The 27,028-nt window shown below is 38.5% G+C and overlaps 1 protein-coding gene across 4 annotated transcripts in view; it reads right to left on the bottom strand.

Moving 5' to 3' along the window:
* Nucleotides 2,996–27,028, bottom strand: part of LOC102184211 (desmocollin-2) — a 37,984-nt gene continuing 13,951 nt past the window's right edge. For 2 of the 4 annotated variants that reach the window (XM_018039459.1, XM_018039458.1), the window contains exons 6-17: nucleotides 26,387–26,531; nucleotides 25,034–25,200; nucleotides 20,866–21,000; nucleotides 19,884–20,069; nucleotides 17,930–18,180; nucleotides 17,447–17,580; nucleotides 11,362–11,589; nucleotides 8,619–8,855; nucleotides 8,110–8,237; nucleotides 6,203–6,493; nucleotides 5,625–5,670; nucleotides 2,996–5,537 (exon numbers count right to left, since the gene is read on the bottom strand). In XM_018039459.1, the coding sequence (XP_017894948.1) occupies nucleotides 5,635–5,670; nucleotides 6,203–6,493; nucleotides 8,110–8,237; nucleotides 8,619–8,855; nucleotides 11,362–11,589; nucleotides 17,447–17,580; nucleotides 17,930–18,180; nucleotides 19,884–20,069; nucleotides 20,866–21,000; nucleotides 25,034–25,200; nucleotides 26,387–26,531 (1,938 nt within the window). In that variant the 3' untranslated portion in view covers nucleotides 2,996–5,537; nucleotides 5,625–5,634. The remainder of the gene's footprint in view (nucleotides 5,538–5,624; nucleotides 5,671–6,202; nucleotides 6,494–8,109; nucleotides 8,238–8,618; nucleotides 8,856–11,361; nucleotides 11,590–17,446; nucleotides 17,581–17,929; nucleotides 18,181–19,883; nucleotides 20,070–20,865; nucleotides 21,001–25,033; nucleotides 25,201–26,386; nucleotides 26,532–27,028) is intronic. The other 2 variants (XM_018039457.1, XM_018039456.1) reach the window with 1 other exon arrangement.

Below are 27,028 nucleotides of genomic sequence, written 5' to 3'. Positions count from 1 at the left end.
AGAAATTTTCCAGTTGGCCCACTTCCCACAGGAAACATTCTTTAAGCCAAAGTCTCAACTCTTCCCCAAGTTCCTGTCCTATTTCATAAGGCCCTCTGAAGCTCCTAGCCATCATGGTTATCCAACGATCAGTGCCTGTCACCCTACCTGTCATAGCTTCCATGTCACAGTATAACACTGCCAAGTATCTGCCGCTTCATAGACAGAGTCACCTGTTGCTCCTGGTGATGACCTCCTTGTCCCATTTGTCTCTGGAGATTTGACAACCCAGATTTGTTCTGGGAATATATACAACAAAATTTCCATGTATTTTATTGGCTAGCAGCATTTATGCAGCAAAATTAGTTCACTGTTATTGAGTGTTTACTTAGTACCTTCATCCCACGATCCTACCTTAAGACTTTGCCTCTAGTTTCCCTCCATGTGGTTGGCAAGAATCACAGAGCAGAAAATTCATTCAGAAATGGCTAATTAACTGCAATTATGGGATTTTACAAACTCACGTGTGTCAGTTTTGATACATTTCCAGCATTTTGCACAAAGCAGCTGATATGAAGGAGCAAAACTTAAAAATATTTGTTTCATAAGCTTCCAAATAATTACCCAAACCTAGTTACCAATCCCTCTCTGTGGTTCTCAGACTTTATGAAATTTATGAAAAAGCGTAGCCTTCCATATTTCTTTTCAATAGCCTGTCAACCCTATGATTCTGATTCAATATAAGATCTTTATTTTAACAAACATCATGGGTGATTCTGAAGCAAATGAGCTATGAACCCACATTCTAAAAGATAGTGCCAGCAAATATTTCAGCAACTTGCCGAAATTTGCTACTCTTTGTCAACTGTGACAGAATTAGCATTTTGCTCCATCCTCATTCCTACATTCTAGCATAACTAAGAGTAGGCAGGCAATCAGCAGAAACTCGAAAGCTCTAACCTCTTAGCTTTTGCACAGATTTTCTGAGGGGCACAAGGGACAGCTCCACCATGCCTTGTCCTGCGCCAGTGTGGACACCGAGCGTAGCTGATTCAGCTTGCTCCTTCTGACACATGAGCACAGTCTGTATTAGGAAGGCCTTCCGTGGCGGTACTGGGAAGACATTAAATGACTGTATGCAAAGAAATGAACAAACGAAATTGTGATTAAAATTCTCAGAAAGTTTGGCAGCTTGGGGCAATAAAAGGATATGCCATGCAGGCAAAAAAGAGAAACTGAGAATTCTAGAGTTTCATGTAATTACAAGGATACTACACAGGAAACTCAGGAAGGCCTGACTGGATGTGGTAACATACTGTTTGTCTTTACTCATAATGAGTTAAAAATTACCAGAGTAATGTGGGTCTCACAGAAAACGGGAATGAGAGGTGCAGACCTACACAGATCTCATGCAACCTCTTAGAGCTTTGTTATGCATGGAGGTAGAAAAAATGATGGTTCTAGGTCCATAGAAGGAAGCATTTTGTCTTCAGGACATTACTGCCTAAGGGGACGACCAGGGCAAAATCTGGGCTTGAGATTTCAATCAGGAGCCCAGGAAAAGGCTGGAGATGGAGATTAAAGGAAAGCTTGTTGTCAAAGTCAGATTTTCCACTAAAAAAAAAGGGTGGGGAACCAAGACAAAGCCAGTATCAAAATGGGGAATCCCTAAAAGCAGAAAATGATTACATGGAGACCCCCAAATGCAGACTGCACTGAACTAATGGCAATTCCCTGTAGGTTTCCCCTGTTGAAGCAGTATTTTTGCTTCCTTTTTTGCTTCCCACACCAGTGTATGGCTTATGAGGAATTTTATCTGCTTTTTGTTTAAGTCTGAAAATTGATCATACTGATTTGTGGGCTATGAATATGATTTAACTTCTTGACTACCAAGAATGAGCGATGTGGACACTATTACTAGCCGTGATGTTCTCAAAGACTATCATAGTTAAAACACTGACCAAGCTTCTAGGGAAAATAAATGGGAACTTCGTGGCAAGATGTCAGCTAAAAAGAAAGTGGAGCCTGGATCTATGATTATTCCCAACTATGGCATCTTCCTCTCCTATGACAATAGCAGCAGGTAACATACATATATTTCTTTGCGACCCTGCCAGGCTCCTCTGTCTATGGGGATTCTCCAGGCAGGAATACTGAAGTGGGTTGCTATGCCCTCCTCCAGGGGATCTTCCCAACCCAGGGATCAAAACCTAGGTCTCCGGCATTGCAGGTGGATTCTTTACCATCTGAGCCACCAGGGAAGCCCAATACATATATTGAGGGCTAACTTGGTGCCAAGTCTTTTCATGAATTAACTCTTTTAATTCTGACAACTATGAAGTAGACTCTTCCAGTCCCTGGAGGAGGGGAGGGCCTGGCAACCCACTTCAGTGTTCTTGCCTGGAGGACAGAGGAGCCTGGCTATAGTCCATGGGGTTGCAAAGAGTCAGACACAACTGAAGCAACTTAGCACACATGCAGACTCTTCCAACACCCTCAGTACAGGTCATACAAGTGAGGAAACTAGACTCAAAGTCTGAGTGACTTCTGCAGTCCCACAGCCAATAAGTGTGGGGCTGGGCATTTGCATCAAGGCAGTCTTTCTGGAGTGTTTGCATTTAGGTTACCATGGTGAATGCCAAAGAGTCTTAAACTCCCAGGCAAGCAATTGCTTGCCTCTGAGGAAAACCATTCCTTTGCAGAAAAAGCTAGAAGAACAGCTAAGAATAAGCTTGAAGGAGGAGTCCTAAGCACATGCAATTTTCATAGGGGTCCAGAATTAGTGCCCATTTTAAGAAGTGGATGTTCTTCTTTCCATCCAATTTGAACAAAGGAGTTTCATGTTACTTGCAACAAAGCAATCCTTTGCAGATACTTCAGCAGTCTTTGCAATGTATGTTCTGAAACACTGGAAACAGAAGACTCAGTCACTGGATGATCATTACAGAGAAACATACGCTCAACTGACAGATATTCAAAAGTCAAAAACAAAATAACAACAACAAAGACAATCCTCCCATTATCTTATTTTCTTAATTGATTTTTGTTAACATGAAATGGGTTATTAATGCAACTTATTTTAAATTGTTCAGTTTTATTAGGAGTGCCTTTTGGGTGGACCACTCTGAGTGACTTTCATGCTTAAAAACCATTTTTTATTCAAATGTCTTACAGCCACCCCAGGAGAACCCTAGAAAAGGAGTTTTATTTATTATCCCCCATTTTAGGTGCAAAAAAACAGACATGGAGAAATTATGCAACTTAACCAACATTCCATAGAATCACAGTCTTTAGAACAGTAAAATTAGATAAATGTGATGGTAACAACCAAAGACCTCTCCAAATCAAAGTCTAAAATCCTAAAATGTGTAGAACAGGATTCTAAAAGAGCCTCACTTCTTTAAGTAAGAAAACACCATCCCATAAGCTCATATCAGGCACATGATTAACAAACACACTGATTTTTAAAACTACCTGACTTGCTTTATCATAACTAGTCATGTACAAGGATTTTATAAATAACATTGAGAAACTGTATTTTTGACTGAGCAGCAATGAAACTACTGAAAAGATAAACAGATTATTCAATAAACAACCCAATGTTAATTCTTAAAAATAATTGGTATAAGCCAATCTTGTGAATTCAAAAGCAGGCATATTACTAACAATTCTAAATATTAGAAATATTTTTAAAATGTCCAATGGTTAGTATAGATAGAAAATTCATTGATTGAAATCAGCTGTGAAACCTACCCTGGAATTTGGTTGGCTATTAAGTTTAATTTTGTCTTATTAGTTCAAAATTTAAATTGTTTGGACCACTTCTACATTCATTAAAAACTTTAATCTTATAATATTAAAAAAAAACAAACTTTACAAACACATAGCTATAACTAGCCATCTCATCTAAAAAGCTATATTATTCCTAGACAGCTTTCAAGATCCCTGCATTTCAAACCTTATTTCAAAAACCATCACTATTTTGCATTTATAAACTGGATCTTTACAATAATGAACTATAAATATACTGCTGGGCTTCCCAGGTGCTGCAGTGGTAAAGAACCCGCCTGCCAATGCAAGAGATGCAAGAGACATGGATTCAATCCCTGGGTCGGGAAGATCCCCTGGAGAAGGGAATGACTATCCACTCCAGTAACCTTGCCTGGGACATCCCAGGGACAGAGGAGCCTGGCATCTACAGTCCATGCAGTCACAAAGAGTCAGACACCACTGAGCAACTGAGAACCAAACAAATATACTAAAATGCCCACATCCCAATGTTAATTACAGTATTCCTTTTTTTAACAAAAAATGCTGCATCTAATAAAAGCATGATATATTTCTACAATTTAGTGGCAAAATTAAAGAGTCTTTGTAGAGAAGATAATGAAGCAAGCACCAAAACAGTTCAAACAATAAAATCAACGTTACATTGATTTTAAGAAAAGCCAAGAATATAGGTGCTTATATAAAAGAGAAACACAGAACGTTATAAGAGAGGAAAGAGAGATGGCTTTTAATTATATTTAGATTCTCCAACCCAAATAAAAACTTTAAGAACACAAACAAGATAGAGACAGAAAGAGAGAGGGAGAAGGGAAGGAAGGGAGGAGAGAGAAGATGAGAGGCAGAACCCGAGGGGGCGGTGGAGAGCAGGGGCAAGGAGACCAAAGACCAAAGCCTCACAGAAATAAAAATACACCCTTAAAGCATTTTTTAAAATGTAAATGTTCAGAGAAGGTGAGTAACAGAGCAAGTATAAGTCAGTGCCAGATTTCACAAAGAATACAAGGTGGAAAGTAAACTCCACCAAAATGGAATTATAATAACAGTCAACACTTGTTTATGAAGACAGGTCATGTTACAAGACTAAAACAACATCAAGAATACAGTATAAACACTTTAGAATGCTTAGGAGAACAGCAGTCTTTAAGTACCATACAAACGATTAATGAATTAGGTAACTGAAGATGAAGTTAGAGCAAGGTCTCCACAATTTTCCACTTGGTTCTACTTCAAGTAGTCTATGCTATACACGTGAATTCACTACATTGTATTGCACTATACATTGGCTGCTGTCATTATACCCAAATGTAAACAATAACGCAGACTTTCTTGTCTATCTGCAGGTGTCCTTAGGTGGAAGGTAAGTAATTAAACACTATGAAAAAGCCAGGAAATTTGTGTAGTTATTTACAGCATCCCTCAGTGAATGCGCATTTGGCTAAAGAGATCCCAACAAAATAAAGGGGAAAAGCCCCAAATATAGCATCTTTTATGTTTTAAAAAAAAAAATCTTAGCTTATAAAAAAAAAAAAGACGATAAACCCATTGGCTTTTGTAGACCATCTAGAAGGCACTCATCTCTTCATGCATGTTTCCGCAAGTGTCCTAAATTTGGGTCCCAGATGATCCAAAAATTCAAGCCCATCTTCTTCTTGTCGTTCGCTGCAACAGCCCACAGATCCAGCTGCCGATCCTCTTCCTTCGTAGTTATAGGACAGGACGTAGTCTTGAGCTTGCATATGGGTGTTGTCCTGATCACACTGCTGGACCTTCTGCCAAGAGGAAAAACACAACATATTTTATTATTATTATTTTAAACACCAAGACTTACTAGCATAAAAATAATTGCTTTGATTTACCTTTCATTGTTTAATTTTTAACCAGAGTGTGTCCTCTAATGGATTCCTATGTATAAAAAATGCACATGATTGGTCTGTATCATAAATTAAACCATCAATTAATTAACTACATAGCAGGTTTCTAAAAGTCACACATGTGGCAGCAAGTATGCAAGCGTTTAAGTTATCATTGCTTTCCCTTTCCAGATTATGACTAATGTGAAATGCATTCATACGACTGAACCTGAATGCATGTGGCTCAAAGCTTTCCAGATAGGCAGAGTGACTGCAGGTTGGAGTTGCCTCAGATTCCACTGTTGGTCTCTAAGACCTGATTTGTCCAGTGAGAAATGGCAACACAAAGCCATGAGAAAAAGAATTTAAGTATCATCTTATTCTTTCAGAAAGAATGAACAACCAAACAAAATAGGAAGGAAAGTCAATACCCATTTAACCTCTGATTGCAATTCAATCAAAATTAAGGAAAATCAAATTTCTAATGAGTAGATTAATCATTAGGTGAAAAATCAAGATCATAATCATTTCATAATCATTTAGAAAGTTGAAAAGAAAGCAAAACAGATTTATGGGAAACTCACTTCACCAAGACGGGGCTGAGTGTAAGTGTACCACTCGGAGTACGTGTATTTGCAGTTGTCGGTTGCTGTTGGTCCTCCCCTACAGGAATCCAGAGTGTGCTGTCCACCTTCCTTGCACCGTTCCAGGGTGTGATGATGCCCGGCTTCCTGGCAGGACTCCAAGGTCTGGTGCCCTCCTTTTACCATCTCGATGGTCTCTTGCCCTCCACTTTTCACTCTGGATCCCAGGGTGCCACAAATTCCCTGAGCAGAGCCACCCACGGCATGGGTTGTGAAACCATTTGTGGAATACTGAAACAAAACAGTTGGCGTTGGGGAAATACAGAGAAAAACAAAAAATGAGAAAAAGAACAAATCATGCAGATAATGCCATGAATTTATGTGCTAGGAGGTAACCATTCCAAGGGCTGGAACTCAATCTATCTTGGCAACCTTGGGTACCGAACTACCTTAATTCTACTGCTTTACTAGGTAGCTTTCAATACAGGAAGCCAACTGCAAGATGTCAAGTGATCTGAGCCTTGAGACAAGTCAGAAAACCTGATGTGTACTCCTTTTTTAATAACTTCTTAGAATACTGTACAACTTCATCTGTGAAATCCTTCCAGCATCTCACATCTCAGGCTCAGGATTCCATACTATTGTCTCACACAGACTAATGCTGCTTAAATTCATTCCCTTCACCTGACTAGAACAAAAACAGAAATAATAATCGGTATTTTCATTCAGTGACTAACTGAGTTCCCTTCAACTGAAACAAAATTAACAGAAATAACAAGTTGCCGTAAAAAGCAGCAATACTAAATCCTTGTCATCTAATTAAATAAAGACAAATCAGCAGAGAAAGTAAGAACACCAAAGCTCTGGACACTAACTTTCCATGTTACGTTTTTCTAGGAAACTCTAAGTTTCATTTTTTCTAATACCTTCCTAGAGGTCAACATTCTTTTCTTTTCTAGATCCTTCCTGCTCTAATCATCAATTACATTTTGGTAGGGAATTTATTTATTCCTCATCCACATACTGGGGCTTCCCTCATAGCTCAGTTGGTAAAGAATCTGCCTGAAATACAGGAGACCCCAGATCTATTCCTGGATCGGGAAGATCTGCTGGAGAAGGGATAAGCTACCCACTCTAGTATTCTAGCCTGGAGAATTCCATGGACCGTACAGGCCATGGGGTTGCAAAGAGGTGGACACAACTGAGCGACTTTCACTTCACTTTTTTCCTTCATCCACATACAAGGCTGGAACTCAAAGCTGAAGCACTGCAATCACCTTTTAGCATGATTGCTTCATACATTTGACCGCAGGCTCCTTTCTAACCCATAGTAGAGCCTGAAAGCCTCCATTAAAGTTCTTCCCACGATGATTAAAGCCTGTAGTCATTTTATGGCTGCTGCCAGAAAAAAAATTAAAATCATTATGCTGATGATTGGTGAATAACTAAATGAAACCCTTTTACAGTACAACCAGCAGCTTCAATTATATAAAAAAGACAGGATTTAAAGTTGAAGCTGTGACACACTTGAAATAGGGGGAAAAAAAAATAATGATATGCCAAAGGATTTTTACTATTAAGTAACATTACATGGCCAAATTGAAATGCCACATATCACCATGGGATCAATGTCATTTAATTTGTCCCCTGCAACTGATGACATGTTATATATTGTAAGCTATCTGATTTCAAAAAAACTTTTCCCAGAAAAGATCACTACAGTTGTTTAGGCAAATTTATTGTTTGAATGTATACTAATATTTTGGCTGAACCACGTGGCAGGAGGGATCTTAACTCCCTGACCAGGGACTGAACCGGTGCCCCCTACAGTGGAAGTGCAGAGTCAACCAGTGACCGCCAGGGAAATCCCCATCGTCTGTATCTATTTTGAAAAGACAAACATTTACCACTTTGTCATCGCCAGGAGCTTCAGTGTTTGACACAATGAGGTTCTGCTGAGCTAAGTCATCAGGAAATACTTTTGGCTTTTTGGCTGCCCCAGTAGTAGCCCCACAGACCAAGGTGAATAAGATACCTGCAGGATAAGAGAGATGACTTTGGTTTATCATAAAAGACTGTTATGAATTCATGATGACAAATACAAAAACAACTTTCCAGAAAACAAATATTATTGCTTGAGTCAAAGCAGCATCCATTAGAAAAGCCTGCCTTAAATAGATATGCCACAAACAAGGACACGCTCAGTGCTATATTTGTGTTGAATTTTATGTCTGCACCAATTACGACAGCACTAATATGATACCTACATGCACTTTCAATACAAGAATTAAACGTGTGTGTTAAATAGAAACGTAGCTACATACAAATAAGCAGCCATAGATAACAGTGTTGAGTCTAAGAATGTGTCCTGAAAGTTATTTTAAAGGTTATCGTTTAAATTCATGAAAGGACTTACAAAATAGCAATGCTATGCCCAACAGTATTGCAAGGATGGCCCACTTTCCAAGTATCACTTCTCCGTTGCCAGTCCTCGGACTTCGGTAAATGTCGCAGTCATTTGGGGTAACACAGTCACATAATCTCACGTCTAACTGAGTGACGAGTGACTGGCCAAGTCTATCTGTAACTCTCACAGGGACTGTATATTTTCCAAACTGGAGGTCATTCAGATAGGAGAGACGTGCTGCTGTATCTGAAAGGAAACAAAACCATGACTTATAGAATGTCATTGATTTCTCCTGAGCATAAATAACTAGTGACAGGATATTCAGCATCATTTCCATACAATGGATATTCCTAATGGGAATGGCTCAAGTCCTACTCGATTGTAAGTGTGCTTGGACAAAGTCTTTCTGATCATATACAAGTTTGTTTATGCTGCCTCTTTGTATAAAGGTCTTATGGCTTTTGTAATAATATATTTTATCTGTCCATACACAAATCCTTCTCATCACAAATAATAGATTTGTTAAAAGATTGACTTTTATCGTATCTTTAAAAATTTTAATATGACCCAAATTTTAATTTTAATATATCTTCTTTTATGCACGATTCATCAGAGAATTTCATAGTCTGAATTCCAGATGTTTCTCCTTACTTTATTTTCATATATTATGCCAAACCATGAACTTACTATCAAGGCATCAGTCATGATGCTGGAACTTCTTCTCATGATCCTATAAGACACTGGGACCAACCTTATATTTTTTACTTTTGATTTTTTTTTAAGTCAAGAGTGGAAAAATACACAGTCTTGGGGACAGAGCCAAAAATATGCTACTTTACATATAGATTACACGTACCCATGCCCAAGAATAATTCTCCCCAGTTAGCTGGCCCAGTGGGACATTTTTATTACTTCATATTTGATGCTCTAAATGTAAACCTTCAATACTTGGGTAAAAAAAATAAGTCACTGAATTGAGTCAATTTTAAAGGAAAGCATGATTAACCCAGAGTCCATGAATGTGTAAGAAATAATAATAAGACCAACAAAACCAAGATTTATGATTCAAAACATACCATGGTCTATCGCATTGTCTGTCTTGTTTACTTCCCCCTATAATCCCATCTTACACATGAATAAATGAATGAATGCCCAAGAAGAATAAATAGGATAATGAGACCTAAAGCCTCCTTAGAACACAGTCTTCTCCACTTAGCGTTTTTCAGGCTTTTGGACTATTTCACAGCCCAGCAAAACTTTAATACAGTTTTGACCAACATAATCCTGTTAGCATTTCACTGTAATAAGTAGGATTTTTTTTTAATTACTGCCTCTTTTAACATTACATAAAAAGATGTGATGTTATGACACCAAAGAAGTAGAGAGGTCATCTAAATACAAGATTGCTTCTCACATGCACATTCATTGGTATGCTAAGTCGCTTCAGTCATGTCCAGCTTTTTGCGACTCCATGGACTGTAGCCCTCCAAGCTCCTCTGTCTGTGGGCTTCTCCAGGCAAGAATACTGGAGTGGGTTGCCATTCCCTTTTTCAGGGGATCTTCCCCCAGGGATCAAACCCGCAGTTCTTATGTCTCTGCATTGGCAGGCACACTCTTTACCACTAGCTCCACCTGGGACTCATTGGAATGTTATTAAAAATACTGAAAATTTTGTCTGTCAGTTCACAGAGCAACTTATAATAGGAAATCAAGAAATATTCACTGAAAGCGTGGGGAGGAAAACCATTCAAGGGCATTTTAAAGGCAACCCCCATTCAGTTTACAGTAGATGAAGGCTAGAGTTAGGGTCATGAAAGCTGGAGTGACAGGACATGGTGCACAGGTTGCGCAGTCAGGAGACACAGAATGTGCTGGAAAGTTGAGAGCTGACGTAGGGAGTGAGGCAACGGTGGCCCGGAGAGAAGTTCCTTTTGCTTTTGCCATTCTTGTCACCATAGATTTTAACAAAGGTAAAGTCGGAAGTACACACTGGGACCAAGTCAAGGAAGAATCCCACATAAAAAACGTTAGATAAGAAATGGTCGGAAGTCAACGCAGAGCAGAAAAGGGATCAGACAGTGGACACTGTGAGGCACTCCCAGATCCCTTGCAACCAGGGATGTATGGTCCCAGCTGCCTGGGAGACTATTAGCACCGCCAGGGACTGGGCCTTCCTGCCAAAGGTCATGCCCCCTCGGGCAGCCCAAACCACTGACAGAGTCACAAAAGAGCAGAGAACAGAATGGCCACTGAGGAATGGAGACGACTCATGCGTTAGTCAAGGCTGTCCTTTGGCCTGAGCTGCAGCTTGAGTTCTCTGCTCCACTCTGCTTTCTTTCCATTCATGGGTACTGATGCCAAGGAAACGCCTTGATAAACATTCAGCCTAGAAAGACTGTCTCAGCGTCCGCTTCCCTGGGAACACACCTGCAAAGGATGGGGATTCCCTTCTGACCAAGGACACCACCGTCATGTGAAAAATCTGTGTGCGTGGGAGGCACACAAGCCTGGCAGTGGTTCTATCAGATCTAGTCTGGTGGGGTTGGGGCAGGAGGGATAGCGTGTAGCATGGGAATGAGAATTCACGCAAATCTAGGGAATCCTGGCACAGGACTGACCAGAAACAGGCTCTTCCCACCAACACTGAGAAACTCACGTTCATTTGTTGGTGGTTACCGTACAGCGAATTATTCCTCTATATTTTAGACATTTTGATGCTGAAAACGACAGAGTAACATTTAGAAATACATACCGTTAACCTTTGTCAGTCTCCACATTCTAAGTACCTCTGAATCCAAAACACCTTCCAAACTGAAGTCAAAGGGTGGGCCGTGGATGGGTTCATCAGGATCTACAGCAACAATCTCGGCCGATGACATGACAGTTTTACAGATTATCACTGTCCGCTGACGTATGACTGGGCCATTATCATTCACATCCTCAAGAATAATCCCCAGTACTCCATTACATGTTCTCCCATCTAGAAAATTGGATATGAAAATATAATTCTTGATTTTTGAGTTTCTATTAGGCAATTACACATTAGGTATTTGTACCACAGAAATAACAGGAACAGCTACAGTCTTAGGTTACATCATTAAGATACGTTAATAGAAAGACATAATCCATTTCAAAGATGTTGTACAAAAAATAACTGCTATTTAGATTTGTTGTCCATTCACTAAAAAGCTGCAATAGACATGGAATTTTTGTAGAGGTGAGTTTTGACAGATTTTTAAAAAGAGGAAGGAAGAGAGGACCCAAAAGGGCATTTCTGGTATAGTCAAAACACAAGGAGATTTAATAAGGTGGGAAAACACATACACAGACCTATGTTCTGGACATAATGAAAGGGAAGGCATGTGGAAAGCACTTAAAGTTTGGGGGCTGGTGCTGCTGCTGCTGCTAAGTTGCTTCAGTTGTGTCTGACTCTGTGCGACCCCAGAGACGGCAGCCCACCAGGCTCCCCCATCCCTGGGATTCTCCAGGCAAGAACACTGGAATGGGTTGCCATTTCCTTCTCCAATGCATGAAAGTGAAAAGTGAAAAGTGAAAGTGAAGTCGCTCAGTCGTGTCCGATTCCTAGCGACCCCATGGACTGCAGCCTACCAGGCTCCTCCGTCCATGGGATTTTTCCAGGCAGGAGTACTGGAGTGGGGTGCCATTGCCTTCTCCGAAGGTTTGGGGGCAGGAAAAATAAAAGGGGTAAAAGGCATAAGATATGCATTTGGAAGATTAGAACAAAATTAGTACACAGAAATGTTTAACACACAAAAGACCCCAGAAGTGGAAAATCACTTGCAAACCCAAATAATCACTCTGAGGTAGCCTAAGGAATTCATCTATCAATACAGTCAATAAACTTACTGAGTAATTACTTGGCACAGAGCTCTGCAGTGGAAAATCTGGGAGATTCGAAGATGAAGTGGGCATGGGTCCCGGCAACAAATGAGTAACACAGTTGTAAGCCTAAAAGTGAACATAAATCCAGGACTTGTGTCTATAAACTATTTTTTCTTTCTGCTTATTAATAAGCAGGCCATGGTTATGAAGAGTGGAAAAGAGGATGAAGTAACCTTGTGCCATCTGCAACCCAGGGCTGTGTCTTATACAAAGCTGCCCTCCTAAGGAAAGTGAGGAGACCAGGCAGAGCCCTGCAGCCACTACCTCAACCCAACAACAGGACCAGTTGTATTTCCAGGGTCATCATGGGCCAGGAGCCACAGCCCATCAAGTTAAGAAACAGGTGCTGAACTGGGGGCCACAGAAAAGGACATGGTGGAAGCAACTACAAAATTGCTCTGGGGTACCCTTATGGCCGAAAGTGGAGAGGAACTAAAGAGCCTCTTGATGAAACTGAAAGAGGAGAGTGAAAATGCTAGCTTAAAGCTCAACATTCAGAAAATGAAGATCATGGCATCTGGTCCCATCACTTCATGGGGAATAGATGGGGAAACAGTGGAAACAGTGTCAGACTTTATTTTTCTGGGATCCAAAATCACTGCAGATGGTGATTGCAGCCATGAAATTAAAAGATGCTTACTCCTTGGAAGGAAAGTTATGACCAACCTAGAGAGCATATTAAAAAGCAGAGACATTACTTTGCCAACAAAGGTCCATCTAGTCAAGACTATGGTTTTTCCAGTGGTCATGTATGGATGTGAGAGTTGGACTGTGAAGAAAGCTGAGTGCCAAAGAATTGATGCTTTTGAACTGTGGTGTTGGAGAAGACTCTTGAGAGTCCCTTGGACTGCAAGGAGATCCAACCAGTCCATCCTAAAAGAGATCAGTCCTGGGTGCTCATTGGAAGGACTGATGCTAAAGCTGAAACTCCAATACTTTCGCCACCTCATGTGAAGAGTTGACTCATTGGAAAAGACTCTGATGCTGGGAAGGATAGGGGACAGGAGGAGAAGGGGACGACAGAGGATGAGATGGCTCGATTGCATCACCAACTCGATGGACATGAGTTTGGCTAAACTCCGGGAGCTGGTGATGGACAGGGAGGCCTGGCGTGCTGTGATTCATGGGGTCGCAAAGAGTCCGACACAACTCAGAGACTGAACTGAACTGAACTGACAGTGGAATAGAGGAAAAGTCTGAAGATGAAGGCAAGTCAATACCTCCTATTTAATATCCTAAAAATTAAACTTCCAGAATGAGCAAGGTTAATGTTTAAAGGAAAGCCAACAAAATCACTAATCAGAAGATTAACTCACTTTATGCAAGATAGCTTCAAATCATGTATATTTACTATTTTCAAAAACATAAAGTTAACTGTTTAAATAAGAATGCAATTGACAGCTGAAATTCCAGTAGAAATAATCTAATAATCATCTAATAGGGACTCTAGAAGAAAAGGATAAATAAAATGGTAAGGAAGCAATTCTTAAAGAAATACTCGCTGAGAATATCCCAGAATTAAAGAAAAACATGGACTTTTTTTTTTTTAATGTTCTGATCTGACTGCACTACTGGGTAAATAAAACTAAATTCTCAGCATAAACACGGAATTAAAACTATATATTGAACACAACCTAGGGAGCTACAAAAGTTATCTGGATGTATGACCTACAAAAAGACAACAGACACTAAAATAAGCATTGGCAACAAGAAATGCCAAAGGACGATGGAGTACCACTTGCAGGGTACTGAGGGAAAGAAAGAGTTAACTCAAAATTTTAAAGCAAGTCAAATGACAAAACCAAACATGAGGATGATATTGAAACATTTTTCAGAACAAGAAAACTGAGGGTTTATCACCCACATCACACCATTGAAAGAACTAGTGAAAGATATAGTTCAGCAAGAAGGAAAGGGAACTAGAAGAGAAGAAATGAGATACAAGAAACAAGGCAACTATCTCTCACTTAGGACAACTTCAAAAAAAAAAGACAGAAAGGTAGCAAGAATATATGCAAACATGTATTTTATCTGCCTGACAAACTTTTCTATGAGGGCAGAATGTTCTCTTCCCTCAGATTTTTCTGGTTTTCACGCTACGTGGTGTTTTCTTGCTCCCTCTGAAAATAAGGATTACAGGATACGATTCGGGTCCACACACAGAGCTGAAAGCACATGTCTTGCTGACTGAATCAGATTAATTGTAATGGCTTTAAAAGCCGACCTAGTCTCCATTGTCTGCTGCTCTACCACTGTAATAAATGCTTGAATTCCCCTTTCATGTAACGTGTAGAGTTGTTCAATAAACTTTTTTTTTTCACATTGTGATCAGTATTGGTATAGAATATGTCAACCAAAGATTTTAGACCTCTAACTCAGTGTCTCACAGCTCTGTTCTTCATGTGTTAATAATAAATAATATTATTTTATTTACTGGAGTATATGCATGCAATGCTCAGCTTCTAATATTAATATAACTCTATATGCGTGTGTGCATGCTAAGTCACTTCAGTTGTGTCCAGCTCTTTGAAACCCTATGGACTGTAGCTCCTCTGTTCATGCGATTCTCCAGGCAAGAATACTGGAGTGGACTGCCATGCCCTTCTCCAGGGGATCTTCCCGACCCAGGGATCAAACCCGCATCTCTTATGTCTCCTGCGTTGGCAGGCAGGATCTTTACCACTAGCGCCACTTGGGAAGTCCTAGTTCCTAATTCTATATGGGTAAATACCAATTTCAAAAAAGTCCTGGAAGGTGGTCCACAATTTATGTGCATGACACTCTCCTGCTAAATGCTTTTACAAATCTGAAAGCACACTCCTCCTCCCAACAGTGTGAATCTTACAAGAGAAATGTAAAACTCAACTACACAGAGGAGACACCTGGGAGAAACTGCCAACTGAGGTTAGATCAAGAAGAGAAATCGAACTCAAAGCTTAAAAAAGACCTATGTTTAGAAGAGGGGAAGACAGTACAACTAAAAAGTACAGAGATATGAGAGGTATGTGTGGAAAAGTTGAGACACTGAAGACTTGAGGGAGAATTTTTAAAAGAGGAAGAAGCAAGTGCTGTAGGGAAGCCAGAGAGAGGAATTTAGCATAAGCCCAGAGGTCAGTGCTCACAGGAGACAGCACTTCTCACATGGAAGTAGGTGGGGTGGGGAAAGTCCAAAGGGAATGAGTTGATATAGAGCTTTTAAAAAGGTAAAGAATGAAAACAAATAAACAAAAAACATACTTTAGTACAATCTCAGTTCATATAAAAAAAAAAAATATATGGAGTTACTTATCCCTGACCAGCTTCAAAAGAAATGAATGGACAAGACCCCATTACACATTTATTTTTGACCACAAGGATGATACAGTGCCTCTCTAAACACCATGAAACATTTGCTCTCTTGCTTATTTTTATCTCCTCTGCAACAGAGGAAAATGTGGAATAAAATCATATCCAAAATCTCTCATTCCAGACTAATTTTTATCTCATCAATGAACAAACCATTTGCCAACTGCAATATAAAATGTAAAAATAATGGACTTGATATTCATGTTATTTCTCTTCTTTTCACTTGACTTTGACCAAAAAGCATGTCTTGACAAAGGGACAAAGGAAGCTGAGGTCTTTAAGGATAGTCTTTAATTGGATGAAGTTAAATTAACAATGGTTTCAACTTTACCAAATCAATCAATGGATATGAGCCATTTCTCATTAATTTAGAAAAAGCTGAAGTACCTAAAACATCTTCCAAAATCACTTCTAAAATCTTATTTTGCAAGCTATGGTATAATAATTTATGTTTACTGTAATTAACATTTATTTTACAGAGGCACAAAGTTCAGTATGTTACAGTATGTTACAGTAAAAATTATATTTTATGTAATAAGAGGATCCCATTCCTGATCATTGCGCTCACATTCCAGTTTTACAGGGCTCCTGCTGCTGCTGCTGCTAAGTCGCTTCAGTCATGTCCGACTCTGTGCGACCCCCATAGACAGCAGCCCAGCAGACTCCTCTGTCCCTGGGATTCTCCAGGCAAGAATACTGGAGTGGGCTGCCATTTCCTTCTCCAATGCATGCATGCATGCTAAGTCGCTTCAGTCGTGTCCAACTCTGTGCAACCCCATGTACAGCAGCCCACCAAGCTCCCCTGTCCACGGGATTATCTAGGCAAGAATATTGGAGTGGGCTGCCATTTCCTTCTCCATACAGGGCTCATAGAAAATGACTTTACATTTTACATGATTTTGTGGATTCACAGTATTTGTTTTCTAATTTTATAGTATCAGAATACTAATCCCCAAGTATATTGTTAGTTTCCTGTAGAAAGATACGTTTTTAGGATTGTGTGTGCTAAGTTGCTTCAGTTATGTCTGACTCTTTGCACACCATGGACTGTAGCCTGCCAGGCCCCTCTGTCCATGGGATTCTCCAGGCAAGATACTGGAGTGGGTTGCCATGTCCTTCTCGAAGGGATCTTCCCGACCCAAGGACTGAACCAGAATCTCTTATGTCTCCAACACTGGCAGGCAGGTTCTCTAATACTAGCGCCACCAGGGAAGCCCTTTTAGGACTGTCTATGTGGAAATTAAGTATATTATCTCTATAATGAATTTTCCTGCTGAAGTGAGTATTTTTTAAGAGATATGAATAAATAAATTGAAGCTGATTTTACTAAAGCAATTTTCTTCACTAAAATGAATGGTTATTTAATTTTAATAAAGTACAGTCATATATTTTCTATGACTAAATTATTTTATACTTACATACGAAACTGAAGGTGCTACTGGAAAGCAAACTCGAGTTAATAAATTATAACAAACCCCTCAATACTTGTCATCTGGGGAGGAAAAAACTTTGAATGTACAGTGTTAATTTAAAAACAGGATGTACGTGATTGAGGGTCTACATAGCTGGCTTAAACACAAAGTCCTTACCTTTGTCTGAGGCAAGGATTGAAATATTATATACACCACTTCTGGCTTCTCTATCGAGTCTTTTCAAAATTGTGATTACTCCTGAGTTTTCATCCACATCAACCCACCCTTCTGGATCACTTGACTTCATATACCTGTAAATAATGATGAGTTAAAATAGCAGAACAGATCATAAGTCAAAATGCAATAACAGTATCAAAATAAATTATACATTTTTAACAGTGAAAGTTGCTCAGGCGTGTCTGACTCTTTGCGACCCCATGGACTGCGGAATTCTCCAGGCGAGAATACTGGAGTGGGTAGCCTTTCCCTTCTCCAGGGGATCTTCCAACCCAGGGATTGAATCCAGGTCTTCCGCATTGCAGGCGGATTCTTTACCAGCTGAACCACCAGGGAAGCCCAATGTACACAGAAGCTTTTTTTTCTTTTCTAAGAAAAAAAACGTGGTCAATTTGACGTTCACCAAAATAGAATTACAAGTACCTTATGCCACTGCTACTTCCTGTTTCCGGGTCATATGCTTTATAACCAACATTCTTTGTTCCCACTGGTACGTTTTCTTTAATTCGTACAGTTTGTAGCCGAGGGTCACACTCAGGGCCCTCATCCTGATTTTGTACATTAACAGTGACTGTTGCCATGTTCATGGTTGATCTTGAACTACCAATATATGGAGCTTCATTAACTGCACCAATTTGCAGGGTCAGCTGCTGTTTTTCTTCATAATTCAGTGGCTACAAAAGCAAGCATGTTGAAAATCAGATCAAGATGCAGTATTTGGCCATGTGAACTAGTGTGTAACTAGTTAGCTTTGGGAATATGTACTAAGTGCTGGCTCAGGAAGAGTCATGAAAATACTAAACATATACCCACAAATGTGCTGATTCAGTATTTGGGTAGAGCCAGCAAAAAAAAAAAAAAAAATCCCTCAATTGCAAATTTAACACAATATCATAGGTCCTAACGGCAATTTTAGATAGTATTTAATTAACTATTATTATTTGAAATATTACTTTTGGGACTCGATGCCCTAATCAACAGTAACTTACTATTCCATCAGTTTGGACACAGTTTATCCTATCCTCCTGAGATGAAAACAAATATCTATACCTTGTTTAAGGCAGAAAAGGTGGGTCAAATTTTATAAGATGTTTTTAAGATAAGAGACAAGAAAACAGAAAGATTATGGGTGATACACTTTTCTTTTCTACCTTTTTTACCCCAGTTACTCTTTAAAAAATGGGGTACTATCAAGTTTAATTTTTATTTTGCCTGATTCATAGCTGTATTAAAAATGGGTGAAACCATTTCCCAGAAGACAGATTTTTTTCCCTTTATTTTTTAATTGGAGGAAAATTGCTTTACAATGTTGTGTTGGTTTCTGCACTACAACAACAATATATACATACATCCCCTCCCTCTTGAGCCTTCCATCCCTCCCTCCCTCCATCCCACCCCTCAAGGTCATCAGAGTGCCAAGCTGGGCTCCCTGTGTTGTCGGGTCTTAGATTTCATGGAGATAATTTTCCTTTCTATAATGCCAAGGATTAGGGCAGGATTGGATAAAGAAAGAAACAAGATTTAAGGGACAATCCCTTTGCTGTTTGAAGCAGAAATTAACCCACAGAATGCAGCTAATTTTCATCACAGTAAGAAAAACCAATCATCATTTTTATAACCCATTCTCCTTGTGAATGTAGAAAAGGGAAACCAGAGACCCAGGATAGAATCATGTCCTAGTAAAAGAAGCAGCAGAACCATAGGCTCCTATGGTTTTGTCCAAAGCCAGAGCTCAGATGACTTTATGGGTTAACTCTGCCACCTGAATTAGCAGTGATGTCTCCTGAGATAATTAGAGATTATTAGAAAGAGGTTTTGGAAGTATTTACATCTTTGAACGGTTGAGGACTCCCGTTCTGAACCAGGAAGTAAAGAACATAATGTACACTGTATCCAAAAGAAAAGATCTATAAAACAGCTTCCCTATGAGTCTGACCAAGAATAACTCATTATTTAGGAAATTCAATAATGAACTAGCAGCTCCTTGACAGTGATAGAAAGAATGGACTAGGATAGCCTGGCAGTGTCTCACTGGTGCCAAAACTGTGCTAGCTTTTTGACTGTTAAGAGATACTGGTTAAAACAAAAAAAGGAAAAAAAAAAAAAAAAAAAAACAGAGATACTCGTTGCAAAGTGGGTACTATATCTTATTAATTGAACATACATATATGTAATAATTCTAAACTATCATACCTTTTCAAAATGTTCCCCAAAACGAGTACAATCATCCCACTATATACATGAAGAACACAGTATTTACATTTACTGAACTATTTTAGATTTACACTTACTAGAATTCCTCTCTTTTCATTAAGCTCTAATATGCTAATCTATCACATTATAAGCTGCAAATAATAATCTGCTGATTTATTCTTACCTTAACCACATACAGAACTCCTTCATTGGTTTGGGAATCTGTTACAATTTTAAAATTTCCATCTTCATTACCCTTTAAAAAGGTATAATTAGCCCTCCAATTAGCAGTATGAATTAAATCCTTATCCTGAACAGCAACACGTAAGATTTCCACATCAATTCTATTCTCCTCCACCGATGCCACATACTAAGATAACAAAAAATGACAAAAGAAGTTTAATTAGTAACTCTCACAAAAGCAGAACATCATGTAAAGTAAGCCTGGCTCTTCTAATTTTCAAAAATTATGTTTGAAAAGTGTAAGTTAAAGTTGCTCAGTCACATCCGACTCTTTGCAACCCCATGAACTATAGTTCTGGAATTCTCCAGGCCAGAATAGTGGAGTGGGTAGCCTTATCCCTTCTCCAGGGAATCTTCCCAGCCCACGGATCGAACCCAGGCCTCCCGCATTACAGGCGGATTCTTTACCAGCTGAGCCACAAGGAAAGCCCAAGAATACTGGAGGGAGCAGCCCATCCCTTCTCCAGGGGATATTCCCGACCCAGAGATCGAACCAGGGTCTCCTGCATTGCAGGCAGATTCTTTACCAACTAAGTGGTGTCTCAGACGGTAATGCGTCTGCCTACAATGCAGGAAACCCGGGCTCAATCCCTGGGTAGGAAAGATCCTCTGGAGAAGGAAATGGCAACCCACTCCAGTACTCTTGCCTGGGAAATCCCATGGATGGAGGAGCCTGGTAGGCTACACTCTACGGGGTTACAAAGAGTCGGAGACGACTGAGCGACTTCACTTTCTTTCACTTTCTTTCTTAAGCTATCAGGGAAGCCCAAAACTATATTTACATGATTTTAAGCCCTAAGTCCAAACTACTTATATATGGCTGGGAAAACTTCATTTGAAATCACTGGGCATGAAGGGAGATGTGCATATTTAGCAACTAACTCTGCCTTTTACATTTTCTTATATTAAAATCACACACTTACAGAAGAACGGGTGAATGTTGGCAAGTTGTCATTCACATCTTCAATATTAATGACGCAAGCTGCAGTTGTCTGCAAACCAAAATACTGACCATCCATGTCTTGCACTTTAATTTTCAGCTGGTATTTATCAATTAGCTGAAAAGAAAGTAAGAATTTAATTACTGAGTGAAAGCAACATTATAAATGAAATCATAACATAATTTTCCTTGCACTGAAAATTTAAGAAGTACACTATTAGACTTTATAGTTTTCATGTACTGCCAGAGGAATAATTTCCTCATACTAATTTTCAATTAATTTATGAAAATGTAATAGTTTCTCAAATTTAAAGCGCTACTCATAGAATCAACTTGGCTTTTGTATTACTTAACAGAAAGAAAAAATATTGTCACAGCACACTTAAAATTGCCTAGTAATTAATTAAAATCTTTATCTCCTATTCAAAGTACATTCTTACATTCAAAAATACATTAACAGTGACTCTATACCAGTCTTATGATAAAGCAATAACATACTCTCTTGTAAAAGTGGTGGATTTTAAATATTTACTTGACATTTATTAAAAGATCATTAAATCAGCATGAGAAGAAAGTTCTGGAGCTTTGTAAATTTTTTTTTTTCTCTTCATGGAAAATAGTGTCTTTTTTTTAAAGGATTTTCCATTCTTTAGAGATTGCAGACTCATCACTAGTAAGTTTAAGAAAGTGTGTTTCCCCTCATAACGGTCTCATCTGTCACAAGTATTGAGATATGGAAGGATTAAAAGCAACTCTAATAATAATGCCACCTAGACTGAACATTAGGAAGCTTGGGTTCTATTGCCAAGCTCAAAAATAGCAAATGTAATCTTTGGCAGTTGAAAAAATCTTTTTCCTTAGTTTTCCTCTTCTATAAAATGATAATAATACCTTTGCTAAGTAACTGACCTTTTATAAGACAAAAAATATATTAAAAACATCCTGACCTTCCACCTAGAATAGTTGCCGTTCTCTTAGAAAACCAAATTGAACTGGGGTCTCCTGCATTGCAGGCAGTTTCTTTACCAACTGAGCTATCAGGGAAGCCCTTTCCTTCCTTTAGACTTCTTAAACTTTCTAGTCCTCATGCACTGGACTCAATATTACCTAAAATAAAACAATTAATAATATTTCTCTCAATGGGTATACTTTTACACTCCCGACTTTTCCTGATTTACTCCTCTCTCATAATCAATCACATATGTAGAGTTGAAACAATTAATGGTCTTCTTTTATTCAAAAATTTTAAAAGCTCAGACTAGTATACTTCTAGGAGGAAATATGGATTCTATTTGTAGCAAGCTATGATTTATTGGGAATGATCAACTAGCAGATAACACAAAGACAGAAATGAAGGTTGGGACTTAAATATCAACCTATGATTATCTTCAGATGGAAGAAAAGCTCTGATGCTTAAAGAGATTAAAGTGTGGAAGGCCAACAGAAAAAAAATCAGAAACCTGGGATCAGAAAGTGAGTCCAAAGCTTTCTTGAGTAAAAGAACTCCAAGACTCCTTCATTAGTCAAATGTTCTCAAGTGTTTTATCAGAATAATCTATTTAAGGCTTGATGATAAAAGAAAATTTGGTTTATAACCTGCTCTTCCTGAGCATACAAATTCCATGAAGAATCTCTATAATCTGTAGACCTATGACAGCAATCCATTCATTTAGCAAGTGATACCCCATTCTTCACTGGCATGTGCGTGCATGCTTGCCCGCCCAGTTGATTCAGTCATGTCTGACTCTGTGACCCTAGGGACCATAGCCCACCAGGCTCCTCTGTCCATGGGATTCTCCAGGCAAGAACTCTGGAGTGAGTTGCCAGTTCCTACTCCAGGCAATCTTCCTGACCCAGGGATTGAACCCACTCTGCACTACAGATGGATTCTTCACCCGTGAGCCACCCAGGAAGCCCCTTCACTGGCACAGACTCATTGTAAGAATATATAAATTATAAATAATAAAATTGAATTTAAAAATAGAAATTCTACTTAGGAATATCCTTGTAAATGCAGTGAAAATGATTAATTTTAACCACTGTTATTAAATCTCAACCTTCAGTCCACATGAAGAAATGGGAGGTATGTGTAAAAGCCCTTCTGCATAATATAATACGATGTTCTTCCAAGGAAAAGTACTTTCAGGATTGTTTGATTTAGAAGCTAAACTGTTTTTACATAAAAGACACCTAAGGTTATTCAGTTTGGTATCTGGAAGACATTTTGACACACATGAGGCAAATCTGTCCCTCAAAGAAAAGGCTATCTGATGCAAATGATCAATTAGAGCTTTCAAGCAAAAATAAGGATTCTAGAAAACTTTTATGAACTATTGTGGTATTAATGGAGATGAGTAGGTGATTGTTTTAATATTGTTTAATTAAATGTGTCAATATTTGGAGGATCTGCATAACTCAGTGAGCCAGTATTTCCCATATGACCAATGCACGATGTTACAAAACCACACACGGTAAATAAATTGGTCACTTACAGTACAAGACAATGGATTTTGATGTGACAAAGTATGAAAGCTCACAGACAAGGCTTCTTAAGAGCGCACACTGCAAAAAGCATTTATGAAACTACCACCTGTCAAGCTTTGGGGTAGTATATCAAAGAAGACTATCCACAATGATCTGGAGTTACTATTAAAACACTCCTCTCTATTCTAACTTCAGGTCATCTTGGATTTTCTTTGTATACCTTGACTAAAACTAGATAACAGACTGAATGCAGGGGATATGAAAACTAATCACTCTTACATTAAGTCGGGTATTAAACAGATTTGGAAAATGTATAATAATGCTACTCCTCATTAAATTGTTTTGGAAATGTAATTATTTTTATAAAAATATTATTTATATTAACATGTAATATCTTAAATGGGTAAGTAAATATATATATTTTTAACTTCTATCAGTTTTAAACATTTTTGGATTAAACAGTGATAAATATAACCCACATAAACAAAAGCCTGGAATTGTCAATAAAATTTAAGACTATAAAGAGCTCCTGAGACCAGAAAACTTGCAAACCACTTCCCTAATTCATGGGAGAGGAAATGAATTAATACAGAGTTTTAGGAATCAAAGAGAAACCTGACAAACACATATTACTATATTTTAAAATTAAGGATTATAAATATAGGAAGTAGGCCAGATAAGCTGCTATAAGAATTCAGATAAATAAATGCTGAGTTGAGTAACAGTTGAAGAACAAAATGAGTAATTACTAAACTAGTTTAGCTGCAGGGACAATGGATAGATGTGAATATAAGATCATTGTGGAGTTAATAACATGCTTTGGAAAGTAATTTGACTTGCAAGAGGAGACATCAAATACAATTTTGAGAACATAAAGCGAAGGTGAAAATAGAAAAATCACTAAAGGAAAAGAACATTTTAATGTCATTTTAACTAAAAGCATGGGAAAGAGAGCATGTTCAGAAGGAAAGAAGAATTCTAGATGCACTGCATCTTAGGTAGCTGTGAAATGTTCAAATAAGGATTCCTGTCAGTCAGCTGAAAATGTTGAATCAAAGATCAGCAAGAGATAAACTTTCACTTAACCTATGTAGAGGAAAATGTAGATGAGATTGCTAATCAAGTTACACAGATAGAGAAGCATTGTTATCTGTAGATAAGAAAATTCTACAAATTCCAAGTTTTACTGTACAATTACAACATTTCTTGTTTTTTTCCAACTATAAATATGTTTATATTAGGAAATTTGATTTTATAAATCATATAATTCAGGAGAGAATGAATTAGCAGTTCAAAATCAGCAAGCTGCAAGGTTAATGACCTCCATCAACCTACCTAAAATAATTTTTGTTAGATTCACAATATGCTTTTCAAAAGCTTATCTGCAGGTGATATACAGAGAAACACAGGTACACCAAAAGAGCCAACTCATTAGAAAAGACCCTGATGCTGAGAAGATTGAGGGCAGGACAAGAAGGGGACGACAGAGGATGAGACGGTTGGATGGCATCACTGACTCAATGGACATGAGTCTGAGCAAGCTCTAAGAGGTGGCGAAGGACAGGGAAGCCTGGCGTTGGCATGCTGCACTCCAGGGGATCGCAAAGAGTCGAACACGACTCAGTGATTGAACAACAAATCAGGTTTTATTTGTTAATATTTGTTACCTCTCTGTCTAGCTGAGATGACGTTGTGGTGATCACGCCTGTAGTTGGATGCATAGAAAAGAGGGTGGGTGATGCTGGAAACTGCTCAATGATGGAGTACCTTAGACGCGTGTGCAGTGTGTCAGGCTCATCTTTGTCTGTTGCACAAACCTGTCCCACGGTAGTACCTACATACACAAAAATCCTCTTTAATTTCCAAAACCTTTACAGTTTCAACTTCCCCTTTGACTCCTCTCTCTCTACCACAAAAAAGTTTTGCATGACAAAATTAATAATAGGAATAGCATTTGTATATTTTCAGGATTCCATATAAAGTATCACTTCCTTTTAAATATCCCAGTGTTTGACCATATCCATATTTACTACGTTTACTGCATAATTTTATAAATGTTGATAATATCCCCCATGGCCTTAGTATTTCTTAACTAAAGAATTCCAATTATTCTTTAAGCTTTTTCTATTTATAAGCCTGCACTTAAATTGATCCTATGGGTCAGTTTTGCTCTGAAAATTCTTAGCTTACTGAGATCTTTCTAGAGGAAGACTAAAAATCTAATTCTAACTCCTAGTTGAAATGGTCCATTTTTCAAGAGATTGAGAAAATTTATTCTCCAAGACCTTTATAACAATGCCCAGAATGCATGTGTGCATGCGTGCTAAGTCACACCAGTCATGTACAACTCTTGCGACCCTATGGGCTGTAGCCCAGCAGGCTCCACTGTCCATGGGATTCTCTAGGCAAGAATACTGGAGTGAGTTGCCATGTCCTTCTCCAGGGGATCTTCCCGATACAGGCATTGAACTCACATATCTTACATCTCCTGCCTTGGTAGGCAGGTTCTTTACTACTAGGGTCACCTGAGAAGCCCAGCGATGCCCAGAATATAGTCTATCATTTAATCACTATAGAACATCAGCAGATCTCTTCAAGGCTAAGACTTCCACTGCTCAATAACTTCTATTCAGAAAAAAAAAAATTCTTAGAATATTTAGAAAATATGGCCTCTTAAAAGTATTTCTTTTATCTCACACAGAAAGGCAAAATAACATTGAGTAACTCCTATTTTTCAGTCACTGTGCTTGGCATTCAAGGTATACTGCACTTCATTTAATCTTGTATGTTCATATCTCATGTTACAGATGAAGAAACCAAAGCTTGTCAAGATTAGGAAACTTGCCCAAGGTCACAGCATACAGCTAGCAAAAGGCAGAGTAAAATGCCTCCCACAGCCACCTGTCTGGCAAGTCCCTTATTTGTGGCAGCAGGCTATGCTACCTCCCAGTGGCCAGAATGAAAGTCACCTAATGAACTGAAACACTAAATTGCCATACATTGCCAAGGTGGGTACTCACCAACTTTGCTGTTTTCAAAAACTTTAAAAATGTAATTTGTTTCTGTAAAAATTGGGTAGTTATCATTTTCATCCTCAATTCTGATGAATAGGGTCAATGGATATTCTGGAGTATATCCATCTGGAGTTGTTGCAAAGGCAACCAGCTGTGAAGACAGTAACATTGAAAAAAAAGCGAAAATAAAATATGGTTCAAACTTGCTTATGCTTTGCCTTTCATTTGGAGACTGTTAGGCATCACCATTTGTTACTGCTTTTGAATGTGAGCATAATCTTAATGCCACAAGAGATGGCTAATTTCATGGTGTACTATAGCATTTATAATATATTATATCTAATATAATAACATAGATAAATTTGGTTTCCTCACCATTGCTGTATTGTTGTTCATGAGTGTAATGGTTTTTATTATCATTTTCTTGAAAGGGTCCTGAGAACTATTTTGTTTTGTTTGAAAGTTTCAACTGCATGTATTTTAAATACAATTTTCTGGATCTTTTATAACTGAATTCTTAGGATTCCAAACTCCCCAGGTGTAGTCAACTGAGATACTATTTTATTTTCTAGTTAGAATTTTAGTCATATTGATGGCTATAGTTAGATAACTGTCTTCATAAGAATTAATTTAAAAAGGGGAGTCAGA

Source organism: Capra hircus, chromosome 24 (assembly GCF_001704415.2).
Source record: "Capra hircus breed San Clemente chromosome 24, ASM170441v1, whole genome shotgun sequence".
In the NCBI taxonomy this organism is placed as follows: Eukaryota; Metazoa; Chordata; class Mammalia; order Artiodactyla; family Bovidae; genus Capra; species Capra hircus.
Note: the sequence above shows the minus strand (reverse complement) of the source record. Positions and strands in the feature narration are given on the sequence as shown.